General features: G+C 45.2%; 1 protein-coding gene across 6 annotated transcripts in view; it reads right to left on the bottom strand.

The window, feature by feature from the left end:
- Positions 1-1,757: 1,757 nt before the first annotated feature.
- LOC129855518 (putative tyrosine-protein phosphatase auxilin) overlaps positions 1,758-12,205 on the bottom strand; it is a 68,404-nt gene continuing 57,956 nt past the window's right edge. For 4 of the 6 annotated variants that reach the window (XM_055923275.1, XM_055923274.1, XM_055923271.1 and 1 more), the window contains 8 exons: positions 11,801-12,205; positions 8,958-9,113; positions 8,462-8,560; positions 8,079-8,216; positions 7,585-7,923; positions 7,207-7,355; positions 6,668-6,844; positions 1,758-3,952 (listed from right to left, as the gene is read on the bottom strand). In XM_055923275.1, coding sequence (XP_055779250.1) covers positions 3,851-3,952; positions 6,668-6,844; positions 7,207-7,355; positions 7,585-7,923; positions 8,079-8,216; positions 8,462-8,560; positions 8,958-9,113; positions 11,801-12,205 — 1,565 coding nt within the window. In that variant the 3' untranslated portion in view covers positions 1,758-3,850. The remainder of the gene's footprint in view (positions 3,953-6,667; positions 6,845-7,206; positions 7,356-7,584; positions 7,924-8,078; positions 8,217-8,461; positions 8,561-8,957; positions 9,114-11,800) is intronic. The other 2 variants (XM_055923273.1, XM_055923276.1) reach the window with 1 other exon arrangement.

The raw sequence follows: 12,205 nt of genomic DNA on the forward strand, positions 1-12,205 counted from the left end.
GTCTGATTACTTCGAAATGCACTGTATATTTGCTGTTTGCTTATTTCACTCACCTCGACATCGTCGCTTTCTAAGTGCAAGTACGTGTTCGAATCCGTATCACCAACCAGCATAGACACAGCCTCTTCCACAGTGAAAAGTGGTGGCCACTTTGGCGCCGTCATTTTGACCAATTAAGTGATTTTTTCCCCCTGTTAAAAATCAAATGACAGCGAATACGACAACAGGTTGTTTGCAAGATAATTTTGCAACATTGACAAAGATATTATTGTTAGAAAAACAAGGCCACTATAGTAACTTCAAGAAAGTCAGCTGAAACCGCTATGGGTTCTAAAGAGTTATTAATATTGTTTTTTATTTCCGATTTTTCAGGTGTTGCAGCACCCTCAGCACCCCTACTTCCTGATGCTATGCTTACTAGTTAGTATGTTTTACTAATAATTCTTGCTTTAAGTCTGAAATGGGTCATTTAATTAGAATGGTTTGAACATTCATCTTTGTCAAATCCATTAAAGAAAAGTCTAACTTATCTCCTTATTTCTCCTGGTTAGCAACGGTTGTTACACCCTGGTCCCCCCGTGGGAATTGAACCCACAACCCTGGCGTTGCAAGCACCATGCTCTACCAACTGAGCCACACGGGACCTTTGTTGTCTGCAAAGGTTGCTCAATTGTATCTTCATAGTGATAATAAATGTCATACCCAACTGGGTTTCACTTTACATTAAGTTGCTTTCTCCTGGGTAGGTACATGATAATTGCAAGTATATCCTATGTAAATGCATTGTTCTTACGTTACACTTGATTCGGTATAGCCTTTGAGCCAGGTCATAACATAGAACTTAACAACTCAAAAATGACTGATAGTTAATGACAGGTGTGTCTTGTTACAGTTGTTGTTTCTAGGTCCTAGACTATTTATCATCCCTGGTATTACCTGTAGATTTGATGGTAGTGGCACCCTGTAGTTATATAACAATGTCACTTTATGGTCTGAGTCGTTAACATGATAATTCACATGTGACTTTCAAACTTGCGATTACAAATGATTAGCTACATACTGGAACAAGAAAATGTGTACTAACATCAGCAATTGCACATGTGGAATAACCTTCAGCAAGTGGATGTGTAATTATACATTCCTTTTCCCAATTATGTAATATCTGATAGCGCTAAACCCAATTACCGTGCAATTACATAGTAATACCTATGTAACTACTAGGTTGTTACTACAGTTATTACTGTGTAGTTACATAGTAATAGGGGAAACTTAATGTAAAGCGTTACCCTATTTCCTTTGGGACAGTGATGAGGACGGGTCTGGATTTGGTTGACCGCACACAGAAATCTTACCTATCCATTCAGAGAGACATGATAGGAGGTACAGTAGGAACATCAAATGCAATGTGCCTGAGCCCATAGCAGCTCAATAGCATACATTTCTAGCATCCTCAACATAAACATGTATTCACGTCATTGATCAGTCATAAGGCAGGACAAGCAGAGGGAGGATACTCTAAATTGACCTACCACTGTCCTCTAGTGGTCAACATGAATTACTCAAATGTGGTTCCAGATGTGATTACTGTAATAATCTACTGAAATCTTAAAAGTACATTTTCACAAATATAATTAAGATGGATATATCAATATATGTATAATGCATGCATAATAACAGTCCTGACAAAGATTGAGCCTCATAAAAGTCCTTGAAAGGGGCCGTGAACACTGTAGCTGCAGAATACATTAGTCGGAAAATAATGAAAACAGACACATTTTATTTGTTTGTTGTTTCTCACTCCATGTTCTACTTCTCTATTTATGCATTGTGCATTGCACTTCATCACTTCATCACCATGTACATCCTGTGAGGGTAAACAGAACCCACAAAGAGAAACACAGAAACAGAAGTGAACACTTTTAGTAGTAATGCTTTTACAGCAGACAAGCAAACACGTACAGTAGTTGTATCCAAATCGTATCACATCCTCATGTACCTACGGCGGTTTCAACAACACACATCCACTATATATAGAGGTTAGCGTTTTAGCATTGCCTTAAGATTGCAGGTAGACAGAGGTTTCAATCAGCGAGGGAGCGTATAGGGCTTATCTCACAAACACACACACAACCTCGGTGTACATACATACTACACAGCCACAACTCCTGCCATTGGTATAGTCACCAGAAAACGTATCGGAGCCTACAGCGGACAGTCTCTTTAGTTCTGCACTGCTCAGTGGTCAGTCAGTGCACACGCTAGTCCACAACCCAGGCGGTGCCATTTCACAAAGGATGGAAACCAGTAGACTTGACAATGTCAGTATGCAAGCGGAGAAGAAAAAAAACAAGTGAGTGGTTGTATCAGATGAAATAGATGTGCGGTGTCTCTCTTGTTCTCATTTAGCTAAAATGGTCCACACGGACAGAGAGGACAAGCCTTGCTGAAACATTGATACGCGGTTTTCAGTATGTTAAGACGTAGCTGTACATGTCAGGTATTGCATGTTTTCATGAAATCCTTTCGGAGTGCTGATACACAGATGAGGGATAGATGGCTCCATGTTAGGGTCTGGATAGTAGTCTAACAAAACGCCAGTATCAAGTATCACGAGCATGTATTATGAAATGATGTGCCACCATATGCAGTAAGATACAGTCCAAGTCCTTCAATAAGTGGTCCCAGTCAGTGCATGCAGAAAACATATGCTTCAAACAAACGGGGGGGGGGGGGCTCTTACTAAAGCAGATGCACATGTACATAAAATTGCTTAATGGGTTATTTGTCATACATCAGATACCATATTCCGAAAACACCCATCTGCAAAACGGCATCAGCGACGTGTGCCCTTCGGTTAAAACGTCATGTCGCTCGTGATTCAATAGCAGAGGCTTCCGAGAGAGACAGCAGAGGGATAGGAGAGGACCCTACTGTATTTTACTAAACATTCTCAAAAATAAAACACCAGTTCTTCTTTGCGAGGGATCAAAATAGAAATAAGCCTCACAGTATGACACAAACATCCGATAGTACAAGTAAATAAGTTAACATCATTAAAAGTAAATACACTACTAATGGTGTTGATAAGCCTGATAAAACACTAGCAGCAGCAGGTTGGTTCTTAGATAAGTACAGTAGTGTGATATGGAATTATTGTATGATATATTTTACATCCTGGTTCCTACGAGACTGTAGACACTGGACAGTGACTGTAGAAATGAGAATGAGTACCTTTCGAGTGACTATAGGCTGCAAACGAGTCACCAGACTAACCTAAAGACGTACTGCACCTTTCTAAGACGGGAGGATAAGTAAACACAAGAACCAGCCAGTTGTGCTTTTTTGAAACACCGAGTCTCTTTTGTTGTTATTTGACAGTAAAACATTGTTAAACATCTTCCTTGGCGATTATAGTTCATACAGTCATATCCTGGCTGTTACACAGCACCTGTGACTAACCACACTGTGACTACAGGTATGTCATTATCACCCGTGTCCGGTGTATTAGGTGGACAGTATCACTATTTGGTGATGTGTCTCCATAGACAGCTGGATGACTCTGCGTTGCTTGGTTCAGGGCTAGGACACGTAGGACAGCATTGAACAGTTCTTGTTCGACAGTGCTGCCACCAGACACATAAGATAGGTGGGTAGGCAGATCTTTTTCTGACACGGTTATTACACTGTTAGTCTGGCTACTGAAGTCTCTATGGAGTCCACGGGACAGTAAAGAGAAGAGAAGGAGGCGGGAGTCACACATCTGGTGGGAGCTTGATTACTGTTCACGGAAGGGTCAGGGGTGGGTGGGCAGGAACTCAGTCTTGCTTTCTCTCTCTCGTTTTCTATCAGCTCAGTAGAGTGCTTTTTGTCCTTGGCTGTCAAATTCTGACCAGGCGTCATTCAGCTCCATAAAAATCATCTTGGCATATTGTTCATAGGGCTGTCCCGTGGCCTGGGAGAGGGGAAGATGGGGGGAAAAAAACATCAATCAGTAGGCAAGTTTCCTATTGACCCAAGTTTATCCGCCAAAAGCAATGTCACCAAAAAATGTATTGCATGTGTAATGGAAAACGGCAGCTATAGAAGAAATGTTCTAAAGATTGAAAAAAAAATTGGATCCGTTCAACAGGGGTGGATTTCTTTTGTCAACCTTTCTTTGTTGCGACAAATGGTGATGGAAATGTTGACTGAATATTTTTCAAATAAACGATGATTGCCGAATCATTTGGAAGGTACTGATATCATCACGTAACCATAGTATAAAGCTCCACTCCACATTTCATTCGAAATGCCTACTGCTTACTAAAGCAATAAATAGAATGCAATGAAGTATAATTTTGGTGCGCTTTTGACAACTGTGTTTTTCCGCTAATTGCATTATGGAACGAACATTCGCGCGTAGCCTACCGCCTTGTGTGCATTGCTGAGCTTATAATGTGAAGAAATAATAAACTCAGCAAAAAAAGAAACGTCCCTTTTTCAGGACCAAGTCTTTCGAAGATAATTCGTAAAAATCCAAATAACGTCACAGATCTTCAATGTAAAGGGTTTAAACACTGTTTACAATGCTTGTTCAAGTGGCGGCAGGTAGCCTAATGGTTAGAGCATTGGACAAGTAAACAAAAAGTTTGCTAGATCGAATCCCCGAGCTGACAAGGTAAAAATCTGTCGTTCTGCCGCTGAACAAGGCAGTTAACCCACTGTTCCTGGGCTGTCAATGTAAATAAGAATTTGTTCTTAACTGACTTTCCTTGTTAAATAAAATTAACCCTAAAGAATTAATGAAAATGCACCTGTGGAATGGTCGTTAAGACACTAACAGCTTACAGATGTTAGGCAATTAAGGTCACAATTATGAAAACTTAGGACACTAAAGAGGCCGTTCTACTGACTGAAAAACACCAAAAGAAAGATGCCCAGGGTCCCTGTGAATGTGCCTGAGGCATGAGGACTGCAGATGTGGTCAGGGCAATAAATTGCAATGTCCGTACTGTGAGATGCCTAAGACAGCGCTACAGGGAGACAGGACGGACAGCTGATCGTCCTTGCAGTGGCAGACCACGTGTAACACCTGCACAGGATCGGTACATCTGAACATCACACCTGTGGGACAGGTACAGGATGGCAACAACAACGGCCCGAGTTACACCAGGGAACGCACAATCCCTCCATCAGTGCTCAGACTGTCCTCAATAGGCTGAGAGAGGCTGGACAGAGGGCTTGTAGGCCTGTTGTAAGGCAGGTCATCACCGGCAACAACGTCGCCTATGGGCACAAACCCACCGTCGCTGGACCAGACAGGACTGGCAAAAAGTGCTCTTCACTGACGAGTTGTGGTTTTGTCTCACCAGGGGTGATGGTCGGATTCGTGTTTATCATTGAAGGAATGAGTGTTACACCGAGGCTTGTACTCCGGAGCGGGATCGAGGTGGAGGGTCCCTGTAACGCACAGCATCATCGGACTGAGCTTGTTGTCATTGCAGGCAATCTCAACGCTGTGCGTTACAGGGAAGACATCCTCATGTGGTACCCTTCCTGCAGACTCATCGTGACATGACCCTCCAGCATGACAATGCCACCAGCCATACTGCTCGTTCTGTGCGTGATTTCCTGCAAGACAGGAATGTCAGGGTTCTGCCATGGCCAGCGAAGAGCCCGGGTCTCAATCCCATTGAGCACGTCTGGGACCTGTTGGATCGGAGGGTGAGGGCTAGGGCCATTCCCCCCAGAAATGTCCGGGAAACTTGCAGGTGCCTTGGTGGAAAAGTGGGGTAACATCTCACAGCAAGAACTGGCAAATCTGGTGCAGTCCATGAGAAGAAGATGCACTGCAGTACTTAATGCAGCTGGTGGCCACACCAGATACTGACTGTTACTTTTGACCCCCCCTTTTGTTCAGGGACACATTATTCCATTTCTGTTAGTCACATGTCTTTGGAACTTGTTCATTTTATGTCTCAGTTGTTGAATCTTGTTATGTTCATACAAATTTTACACATGTTAAGTTTGCTGAAAATAAACGCAGTTGACAGTGAGAGGACATTTCTTTTTTTGCTCAGTTTAGTTTATCAACATTTTAAGCTAAAGGTTCTGATCTGTTGCATCAGCCTCATAGCTTTAAACACATTTATTTTATTTTATGATCTATAGTCCCACAACTGTCCCAGAGTCTGTTTGGAATGGGCTATTTCTTTCTCGACAAGTTGACCAATAGAATAGGTCAACTTTTCTACTATGGGGAATAGCAGAAACCCCAAACAGCAGAGGCTAGTGATTTTCCTATTCGTGACTCGTCTTGTTGGCTGAGAAAAAAGTAAATGTGGCCAGTTATTCTAACATCTTCAAGGTGCGTATCGGAATTCGGTAAGAAGGTCTCCCAAAGTTCCATGTTCTGTTAAGAGGAATTACCATAATCTAAATGTGATTTCTATCATTCTGAGCACTGTGGGTGGACGCCCCAATGCATATGGGTCTGGTCAATTTCTCAAAGGTCCAGTAAATTAAAATGTTGCCGGTCAAATGTCCAGAGCCACATTTTCCTAACGGAAACCCTGATGTGCGTGCGTGTGGGTGTAAGCGTGGAAACGTGTGAATGCATGCGTGTGTGCTTGCTTGCGTACGTATGTGTTACACTGTGTGTAAAGTAAACCTCTCCCTTCCATCTCACCTTGTCTGGATGGACCACCAGCACGGCTTTGCGGTAAACCTTCTTGACCTGCTCTGGGGTCACCAGGTCAGCCATGCCTACAGGCTTCCAGCGGGTCTCCCCCTCCCAGAGCACCGTGTGCATGGTGGACAGCAAGGCCCGGATGTTACGCTCCTTGCCCTCGATCCAATCCAGAATCTGGGGGTAGAGAGGGGAGAGCCAGGGTCAGATAAACAGGAGTCCCACTAATACAACAAAGATCTCACAAGCCTTCTTCCAAATCTTCAGCTGTTTTTTCTCTGGCTGTCTAAAGAGGCTCTAATAATATATGCCATTTAGCAGACATTTTAATGTTAATCAGCTTACAGTGATGCGTGCATACATTTTACATGTGAGTGGTCCTGGGAATCGAACCCACTATCCTGGCGTTGTAAGCGCCATGCTCTACCAACTGAGCTACAGAGGGCCAACAGTTGACTCCCTTCCCCCCTGTAGTCCTACTGTATCTTCACAGAATTCTCCAACTCTTGGTCCAAGGCTAGTGATTGGCCACTGACTACCTTGAGTTTCTCGGGGTCCATCTCTTTTGCCATCTCCTCCTTCCTCATCTCTGCTATTGTCCTGGGACCTTCCTTCTTTTTGGCTCCAGCAAAGCCTTGGCCAGACAGCAGGTCATCGAAGTTAGCCGTTGCAACTTTGGGCTTGGTACCTGGGAGGGAGAACGTAACATCTTCTCTCATCCCGCTGACAAAACAGTATATGTGCAGTCTTATGATGAATGACTACCAGCACAAATCACATGCGTACAGGTCCGTTTCAGGTGGCACATTTGTCCATTAATCAAGAGCAACACGTGTTATTTTGGGGGAAAAAACAACCCAACAGTCTATCCATCCCAGTATGATTACAACCAGCCTCCCAGTCTCCCACTGACTCACCCATGTTGGGCTGTGGTTTCCCGGCTGCATTGGGAGCAGCCCCTCCTCCCATGGCAGAGAAGCTGATGTTGTAGTTGGGTCTGTTGGAGGGGGAGGTGTGCGGCATGGAGTGGCTGGGGCTGGGTTTGGCCTGGGAGGGCGGGCCACCCTGACCCTGGGGTTGGGGCTGCCACCCTGCCTGCCCTCCACCACCGGGCTGCCAGGAGGGGAAGCCTGTGTTAGCCTGCCAGCCCCCACCGTGCTGGGGCGAGGGAGGAGGCCTTGAGGGGGAGCCCGTGGGTGGGAAGGCAGGGGTGGTGCCTGTAGGGGTGGTAGGCTTACTGGAGAAGCCAGAGCCTCCTATAGACCGAGGTATAAGGAGGAAAGTTCAACACAGAGAATGAAGTTATCTGTCTATAACATAACTGTCATAACACAACCAGCATAACATAACGTAACATGACATGACATATTTTAAAGCATCTGTTAGTACAGTATTGAAAGCCTTCACTGACCTCCCAGACTGCCCCCCAGGTTTCCAATATCAGCGAAGGGGTCCAGGGTCTTGGGTTTGGCCTGGTGTGTGGGGGTGCTGTGGACTGACCCGGTAGGACTGGTACTGGCTGACTTACTGCCCATACTGAACCCCCCTCCTAACACAGAATTCACAACAACACAGTTTAAATACTGTACAGTACAGTAGGCACTGCCGTTATATGAATGTGATTCTCATGAGCACCAGTAGAGGGCACTATTAACACATGCTTGCTTGCTTATGGTGAAACAATATGCTGGATGATAGATAGCATGCCATAGCTCTCTGTTGTTCGTGGCAGATGGTAGTTCCTATGTTCTCAGACCAGTGCCTCTGCAGATGTTGCACATCAGTAGAGTTTACCTGGAGCTGCAGACTTGTTCCAGTCCCATCCTCCCATGGCGTTGGGAGGCTGCTGAATGGTGACCACAGGGGTGGTGGGCGGGACTGGGGAGCTCCGTCCTATCAGAGCACAGAAACATCAGTGACAGACACGCCTAACAGACAATCGGAGGAAGGAGACGAGGTCATGCTACCATCACACACAGACATATAACCATACCACAAATCATAACCACATTATTACCATTGCCGTTAGGCTACCCAACTAAGAGTGGAACCATACCAATACCAATAGCAATAACTGTAACCATACAAGAGCCATTCCATTCACATCTCCCTCAAAACCTGCAGCTTAAATTCCCATTGATCATCACACATTATGTGCATGCATATGCAATACATAACCCAACACAAAAGTGTGGCTAAAGCAACAGAGTACCAGTGTAAAGAAGTGGATAGTGAGAAACGTTAGTGGATAGATAGTGCCTCTACAGATGCAGTGTAGTCATGCCATCACCCTTGCCAGTGTTCTGCATAGTGGGGGACGGAGAGCGAGCTGCATGCAGGAGGGGGGCAGGCAGCCCCCGGTTACCAAGGTTACCTGCTGGACCCCGGAAGGAACCCATCAGCTCCTGGGGCTTGGGCATCGGACCCGCCCCAAATGGGTCGAACGCTGGGTGGGCAGAGAGAAAAGCATAAACCATTACTTTACTATTCAATTCAATTCAATACATTTTATTTATCTTGGACAGTCACTTATTTCTGGCAGGCATAGGATACAGATAGATACACATACTATGTACACATCTGCAAGAAAATAAAATAAAGAACAGACAAATAAACCTGAATTCAGTGCGTGGTCACCCACGACTCCAACACCATCATTACGTTTGCCCGACGGCAGAGCGGTGGTGATCACTGACAACGATGAGACAGCCTATAGGGAGGAGGTCAGACAACAACCTCTCCCTCAATGTGAGCAAGACAAAAGAGCTGAGTGTGGACCACAGGAAAAGGAGGGCCGAGCATAACCCCATTCACATTGACAGGGCTTTAGTGGAATGGGTCGAGAGCTTCAAGTTCCTTGGTGTCCACATCACCAACGAACTATTATGGTCCAAACACAAGACAGTCGTGAAGAGGGCACGACAACGCCTATTCCCCCTCAGGAGACTGAACAGATTTGGCATGGGTCCTCAGATCCTCAAAAGGTTCTACAGCTGCACCATCGAGAGCATCCTGACTGGTTGCAACACCACTTAGTATGGCAACTGCTCGGCATCCAACCGTAAGGTGCTACAGAGGTTAGTGCGTACGGCCCAGTACATCACTGCGGCCAAGCTTCCTGCCCTCCAGGACCTCTATACCAGGCGGTGTCAGAGGAAGGCCCTAAAAATTGTCAAAGACGTCAGCCCCCCTAGTCATAGACTATCTCTGCTACCACACAGCAAGTGGTACCGGAGCACCAAGACTAGGTCCAAAAAGCTCCTTAACAGCATCTACCCGCAAGCCATAAAACTGCTAAGCAGTTAATCAAATGTCTACACAGACTTTTGCACTGCTGCTACTTGCTATTTACCTATGCATAGTCACTTTACCCCTAACTACAGTACATGTACACATTACCTCAACTAACCTGTACCGGTACCCCCTGTATATAGCCTCGTTATTATTATTTTGTTGCGTTACTTTTTTTCTTACTTTATTTTATATTCATTATTTTCTTAATACATTTTTTATTTATTCTGCATTGTTGGTTAAAGGCCTGTAAGTAAGCATTTCATGGTAAGGTCTACACCCGTTTTATTATCAGCAACTATGTACAGTTGAAGTCGGAAGTTTACATACACCTTAGCCAAATACATTTAAACTCAGTTCCACAATTGCTGACATATAATCCTAGTAAAAATGCCCTGTCTTAGGTCAGTTAGGATGACCACTTTATTTTAAGAATGTGAAATGTCAGAATAATAGTAGAGAGAATGATTTATTAGCCTTCCACAACCTTCCCACAATAAGTTGGGTGAATTTTGGCCCATTCCTCCTGACAGAGCTGGTGTAACTGAGTCAGGTTTGTAGGCATCTTTGCTCGCACATGCCTTTTCAGTTCTGTCCACAAATTTTCTATAGGATTGAGGTCAGGGCTTTGTGATGGCCACTCCAATAACTTGACTTTGTTGTCCTTAAGCCATTTTGCCACAACTTTGGAAGTATGCTTGGGGTCATTGTCCATTTGGAAGACCCATTTGCGACCAAGCTTCAACTTCCTGACTGATGTCTTGAGAAGTTGCTTCAATATATCCACATCATTTTCCTCCCTCATGATGCCATCTATTTTGTGAAGTGCACCAGTCCATCCTGCAGCAAAGCACCCCCACAACATGATGCTGCCGCCCCCGTGCTTCACGGTGATGCTGCCGCCCCTGTGCTTCACGGTTGGGATGGTGTTCTTCGGCTTGCAAGCATCCCCCTTTTTCCTCCAAACATAATGATGGTCATTATGGCCAAGAAGTTATATTTTTGTTTCGTCAGACCAGATGAAATTTCTCCAAAAAGTACGATCTTTGTCCCCATGTGCAGTTTCAAACTGTAATCTGGCTTTTTTATGGCGGTTTTGGAGCAGTGGCTTCTTCCTTGCTGAACGGCCTTTAAAGGTTATGTCAATATAGGACTTGTTTAACTGTGGAGAGAGATACTTTTGTACCCGTTTCCTCCAGCATCTTCACAAGGTCCTTTGATGTTATTCTGGAATTGATTTGCACTTTTCGCACCAAAGTACGTTCATCTCTAGGAGACAGAACGCGTCTCCTTCCTGAGCGGGATGACGGCTGCGTGGTCCCATGGTGTTGATACTTGCGTGCTATTGTTTGTACAGATGAATGAACGTGGTACCTTCAGGCGTTTGGAAATCGCTCCCAGTGATGAACCAGACGTGTGGAGGTGTGATTTCCCCTTGATGTCAAGCAAAGAGGTATTGAGTTTGAAGGTAGGCCTTGAAATACATCCACAGGTACACCTCCAACTGACTCAAATTATGTCAATTAGCCTATCAGAAGCTTCTAAAGCCAGGACATCATTTTCTGGAATTTTCCAAGCTGTTTAAAGGCACAGTCAACTTAGTGTATGTAAACTTCTGACCCACAGGAATTGTGATACAGTGAATTATAAGTGAAATAAACAATTGTTGGAAAAATTAATTGTGTCATGCACAAAGTAGATGTCCTAACCGACTTGCCAAAACTATAGTTTGTTAACAAGAAATTTGTGGAGTGGTTGAAAAACGAGTTTTAATGACTCCAACCTAAGTGTAGGTAAACTTCCGACTTAAACTGTATGTTATAATATCCATTGACTACATACCTGGGGAGGGGCATGGGGAGGTGGAGGGAGGGGCTATTTTCTGGGGGGTGGACTGGGCCGAGGCGGGCCCACTTCCAGGCGGGGGCTGGGGGGAGGCTCCAAACAGATCCCCCAGGAGGTCCGTGGTGGTGTTGGTGGTGGGGGGCTGGGGTTTGGGGCAGGGGGGGTTCACAGCAGCCCCATCCAGGCCCAGGAGGTCCATCTCTTCTGGGGGAGGAGGAGCAGTGGCGTGGGCCTGAGGCTGCTCTGGTCTCTTGGGGCCCCTGGGGCCAGCCTGGGCCCCTCCGTGTCTCTCTCCGCTAGCGTTGCTCTGCTGGCTGGACAGGGACAGCATTTCATCATCAGACGGCTCACTGTCCTCCCCGTGAGGGCGACCATCTGAACCACTGTGGGAACGGCTCGGCT

Source organism: Salvelinus fontinalis, chromosome 5, assembly GCF_029448725.1.
Source record: "Salvelinus fontinalis isolate EN_2023a chromosome 5, ASM2944872v1, whole genome shotgun sequence".
Taxonomy (NCBI): domain Eukaryota; kingdom Metazoa; phylum Chordata; class Actinopteri; order Salmoniformes; family Salmonidae; genus Salvelinus; species Salvelinus fontinalis.